This window comes from Parasteatoda tepidariorum, chromosome 1 (assembly GCF_982258835.1).
Source record: "Parasteatoda tepidariorum strain Cologne lab strain chromosome 1, Ptep-v5.0, whole genome shotgun sequence".
In the NCBI taxonomy this organism is placed as follows: domain Eukaryota; kingdom Metazoa; phylum Arthropoda; class Arachnida; order Araneae; family Theridiidae; genus Parasteatoda; species Parasteatoda tepidariorum.
Window position 1 is genome coordinate 68499541 of NC_141755.1, and position 5899 is coordinate 68505439.

At 32.9% G+C, this 5899-nt stretch overlaps 1 protein-coding gene across 1 annotated transcript; it reads right to left on the reverse strand.

Moving 5' to 3' along the window:
- Positions 1-201: 201 nt before the first annotated feature.
- Positions 202-2366, reverse strand: LOC147816497 (uncharacterized). Its single transcript, XM_087165812.1, has one exon. It carries the CDS (start codon positions 1294-1296, stop codon positions 526-528), a length of 771 nt encoding a protein of 256 aa, XP_087021938.1. The 5' UTR covers positions 1297-2366; the 3' UTR covers positions 202-525.
- Positions 2367-5899: the final 3533 nt, after the last annotated feature.

Here is a 5899-nt window from a genome sequence, read left to right on the forward strand (position 1 = left end):
CAATGTGATGATATGTTTTGTTTGGGAGGTCAACATTATTGTTTTGCGATGGGTTAATTAACTCTGGATACTGGCGCAAGATATCGTCGAATTTTGAATCTCCCAAAAGAATTGAAATATTGGTGAAAAGTGGAGAATCCGAAGGCAAATGTCCACGAGAAGACAATTTTGTTTCGGCATCAATCAAACAATTATTTTTAACATCAACTAATAGATTAAATTTTTTTAGAAAATCAGCACCTATAATAGGCTGATTGACGTCAGCAATGATGAACTGCCATGTAAAATTGCGGCGCAAATTTAAGTCTAATTTTAACAATTTAGTGCCATACGTTTTTATGACTGTGCCGTTGGCGGCATACAATGTCAAAGTTTCGCGAGTAGTGGGAAGGGTTGTTTTGCTTTTTGGCAAAACGCTGACGTCTGCACCAGTATCGATGAGAAATTTAAATTTAGAAGAAGGATCGGCCAAGAGAATTCGATTTATGAGGCGGTCGCCTGTGTGGCCATCACACGATCGCCTAACTAGTTTGTTGAAAAATTACATGGCTGAGTACACTTTTTGGCATTTTTGCCAAAGTTAGTGTGATAAAAGCATTTGCCATTAGCAGGATCCTTAAATTTTTTAAAACGGGTTCTAGAGCTGCTACGTTGGCGAAAATGATTTGGAGCTGGGCTACGCGATCTTTTGACAAAAGCAGTTAACTCATTAACTTGCTGTGTCAATTGAGCAACTTGTTGTTCTAATCGAGAGGTGTGGGAATTAGAAGTAGCGGCGACAGAATTAACTCCCTGATGAATAGTGAGATCATTAATCTTGTCTGCCACAGTGGCTAACTGATCTAAATCTTCGCTGAGAGCGACTAAAATTGTTTGTGTCCCATTAGGTAGCCGACCAAGCCACAATGATTTTAAAAGAGTATCGCCTACGTTGTCACCTGCGAGTGAACGCATTCTCGTTAAAAGCTGGGATGGTCGTTGGTCCCCTAACTCTAAACCTTGGAGTAAAGTTCTTATTTTAGATGCTTCGCTTTCAGAGTGTAACTCTACTAAACGTTTTTTAAGTGCTTCATATTTATCATTCTCCGGGGGCTTTAACACTAAATCACTAACGGAATTTAAAATGTCCGATTCAACAGCAGAAAGCACATGGTTAAATTTGGTTATATCAGCTGTTATTTTAGCCAAATCGAATTGCGCCTCCAAACGGACGAACCATAGCGCTGGATTATTTTTCCAAAAGGGTGGCGCCTTGACGGTAACATGAGCGACTGACTGATTTTCAAGTTCAGTCATAGCGTATTAAGAATCTAATCACTTATTAAAAAAATAGAATGACAATTTAAAATGAAATTGAAGTTAAATGAATACAATGATTTACAATCACTCAATTAAGGAATTACGTTTGGAAAATGCATAAGTGCGCATGTGCAAAAAAAATTCAAAATTAAATTCAGAATACATTAATACGGAAAAGAAATTTTGAAATATGATACATCGCAAGATCAATAAATAAAGCTAAAAAAATAACATACCATGTTACCCCGTGACAACTCAGGTTGAACTTTGACAAGAAAAAAAAGTTAATGTCTTATTTTAGTTAAGCATTTTAAGTTTTAAAATATTGAAGCTTACGGCATAAGATGATTGCCGATGTTGTAAGATTTAGAAGGTTGCATTATTTTAAGGTCACCAATCACGTCCGGGTCACCAATGTGGGGGGCGGAGTTATCGACCATGCCAACCGTCATCTATCAAAAGGTACCTCGTGATAGAATCAAGTTAGCATGCTTTATATACTAGTGAATGATGTTAAACTTTTGTAGTGGTAGTTACGCCACAGTACTCCCCCACCAGAATTTTATCTGGGATATAATTCGATGAACAGATCTCACTAGTTGATGTACTTGTGAATGACCGGGAGAGAGTCACCGGATTTTTTTTTGAGTGCTGAATGTGAGAGGTATATTAACATCACAGTCGAAGTCGCTCCTGTGTTGCCATTAGCAGTCGAGAGTATGCAGGCGTTGAAAGTGTAGGCGATGTGTGAATGTTCGAGACGAGACTGAGAAGCAACAGCGCAGGAGATGAATAATGCATTCACAAATAGCAAGTCAACTGTTCAATGTGGACTATCCATCGAAGTAGGCGTAACCGTTAAGAGATTGCGAAGTGGGCGTTACTTGCGTGAGCAAATCACGTCCGGGTCACCAATCTGTGGTGATTAGGTTAAATATATTAAATAAATTAATTCAATAAAAATTAACTATCAACACAGTTTAATAATAATAAAACATAAAAAGAAATTATATTAAGTTACAAGTAGAAAGACGAATAGGATTAGCGAGAGCAGCATTTCAAAAATGGTGTAAGTTCATCAGTTAGCAAGATGGAATGAATGTTAGACAATTGACCTGCTGCCATTTCTTGAAACTAAGGTTTTAACACAGAGATGTTGCCATCTTATTGAAAAGTCATTTCCTTGAGGGGAAAGTTTTGTACTGCCACCTGGCGAGCAAAGTTCATCGCCATCTGGTGAGAAGGTGGTTCACCACATATATATATATATATATATATATATATATATATATATATATATATATATATATATATATATATATATATATATATATATATATATATATATATATATATATATATATATATATATATATTGCTTATGCAAATCTGGTGAAGTGACTAGGAAACTTGAATCCCGTCAATCTGCCAGATAACCATGGTCTAGTTGCATATTATGAAGCACAGAACTTGAACTATACTATGCATATGTGAATAACCATTTTTATTATTAGTTTATTATTTTTTCTTGTTAATACAGAACTATCCCATGATATTGGAAATCTTTTTTAATGGAACGGTAATTTTAATAAAATATTTTAAATAAGGGTTCTTTCTTCTTATTATCGATATTTCGTTTTATTACGAATTATTCCATTCTAATCTATTAAAAACCTCTTTTTCTTTTTTTCTTTTGTTCTTTGAATCGGTATTAGCGCAGCAAAATTATTGATGAATTAGTTGGGGTACAAGTAGGTTTATTATTAAAATATGGTTAAATTAGTTGGAGCACAACCACTCCAACATTCAGTACCTTAGAAAAAGCCAAACGAAACTTAACCCCTACTCTCAGTTAAACTACATTTTTACAGAATTGAAATCATGCTAGATGTAAGTGGTTACAAGACAGTATATTTTTGTGTGAATGGTTTTTTAACCATACTAATTGCGAATGGTTTCTAAATTGTAAAAGAAAAAATTGTTCCTAACCGTAAACTCTTATAGTAATTGGATGGACAGACTGCTGTCAGTTATGTCATAGTATTTTTCGAAGGAAAATTTCTAACAAAAAAACTATTATCTTAAAAATTTGAACAAATAACTGTAAAAAATATTTCTTTAAGTGGAAATGTTTAAAGATATTCTATTTAATAATTTTATGTGAAAAGTTTTCGAGTTAGTTTCAGATCTATAAAAAGAGTCGCTGATAGTAAAATTAATTGAGGCTGTGATACCTTTGATCTCTCTTCTGAAAATTTTTTTTATACAGCTCTTATCTTGAGGGTAAGAAAATCCGACTTTTTCCAAAAACAATATGTTTTTTAATTAACTTAGTATTTTTCTGAGATTTATTTCTTTACATTATTATAGAAAATAAAGGATCTTAGCTGCTTGTATTTTAACATTTTTGTTCGTGAAGATTTTATTTTATTTCATAACCGGCGTTAAACAACCGATTCAATTCTGTGTTTATGACTATCAATGTTCAATTCCTTAGCCTTGTAATTTTGAACCCAACTCAGAAGACAGAGGAATTCTTGGATCAAGGATTCGGAAAAATTAGCCTACTTGGAGGACATTTTGGGGGAACTAATCCACATTTGCATTGCATGAAGAAACCCCCACGGAAACTCATGGTTAGCCAGAAGGCAAGGGTATTCTAACCCATGATCTGTCTACAACTGGGGATATTTTAAGTCAGTACTATGGTTGGTGCGAGCTGGAAGCATCATTTATATCAACCAGCTACCGTTGGGATTCGAATCCGTATCACCACATTGGGACGTGAACGTTCTGTTCCCTGACCCACAGTGGTTTTTGCTGGTGAAGATTTTTTTGGAATTTTACAACCGTCGTTGAACAGCTGACCCAATTTATGATTTACGACTACAAATGTTCAACTCCATAGCCTTGTAATTTTGAACCCAATCCAGAAGACATGGGAACTTCTGGATCAAGTATTGGTTGGAAATTTGCTTTCGTGGAGGACTTTTTCATTTATCTAAATCACATTTGCGCTACATGGTGAGGAAAACCATGAAGACCTCCCACGGTTAGTAGCCTGATGGCAAGGAGACTCAAACCCATGATCCGTTTACCACTGAGGATATTTTACGTCAGCACTGTGGCCGGTGAGAGCCGGGTGTATAATTAGTATCTACAAGCCATCGCTGGGATTAAATCCCGGTTCACCTCATTGAAAGGTGAATGCTCTATCCCCTGAACCACCATGACTCTGTTGGTGAAGATTAAAATTTTTGAGATATATAATTTTTTTTAAAAAATTGAAATGAAACAAAACATATTTTATTAAGTTGATAATTTTTCGAATGTAACTATCTGAGTTAACAACTGAAGAAAGCTAATTTATCGTGGAAGTTAAAGACGGGCTGGGTTGTTGTATCCATGTTATCGAAAACAATATTGACGAGGATTTAATATGCATTTCTTCGAAAAGTTTTGAAAAATTATGTCTTACAACTCAAAAATGGTTACTACTTGACGGAAACGAAAAAGAAATAGCTAAAAATATATATGATTGAGAAATCATCAATATAGAAAATACATTTGATAACTCTGTCGATAGCAATTTTGTTTATCTCGGATGATGCTACATAAAATTTAGAGATACAACAAAAATCCAATAATAAGTATGAGATATTCTTGAGTTAAAAGTAAAATTAGTTAGTTTTATTTATCTTGTTAAGTTGACACGTGATATCTTTATTACACGTGAAGCAATCACGTAAATGCGTCATATCGATTTCATAGCGAGTAACGCCAACAAAATTGTTTTTATATTTTGCTTTATTTTTACTTATTTCATACTTTAAAAAAATTTAATTCATTTAATTTGTTGGGGCGCAATGGCATCAATTGTTGATCGAAAAAAAAGACCATCAAGTAATAACCGATGTTTATTTACAGAATTGATCTTTTTGGATTTATTGATTATATGTAAGAACCATAGCTTGATCGAGGTAGATACGTTTGTTGTTAACAGTTGATTAATATATTTTTATACTTTGATATGAAATTAAAACTGTAAAATAAGTTTTTCAAAATTTTACTTTTGCCTTTTTTTTTTGGTTCTGAATATTCTGAATGTAAAATTGTTCAAAACATTAACCTATTTAACAAAAATTTAAATAAAATTGTTTGATAAATATAATTTTAGAAACAAATTTATATCATAAATTATTTCTGTTCAACACAATTTAAAAATATTGTTCAAATAAAAAAAAAATTATAGAGATGTTTTTTCTGTTTTTTCTGATGTTTTTTTTTAACAGCAATGAAGGAGGTTAGTGAAATTTGTATAGTCCTACTCTCTAAACAAGACATTTCATTTTCTAAATTTTTGCTGGTTCTAATATCTTTCTGAGTAAAATAATATATGATTTGTAAAATATTTTTAACGAGAGCCAAAGATTAAAACTATTCCGATTTGTTTGTATCTGTCCTCTTGTTAGTTCTATTACAGAGATAAATTTAAATATAAGTTGAAGCATGTGTACTCTAGTTTATAATTCTAAATATAGTTTTTAAATTGAAGGTATTTTTTAAAGTTTATTTTGTCAAAATTTGGCTATTTTTCAGG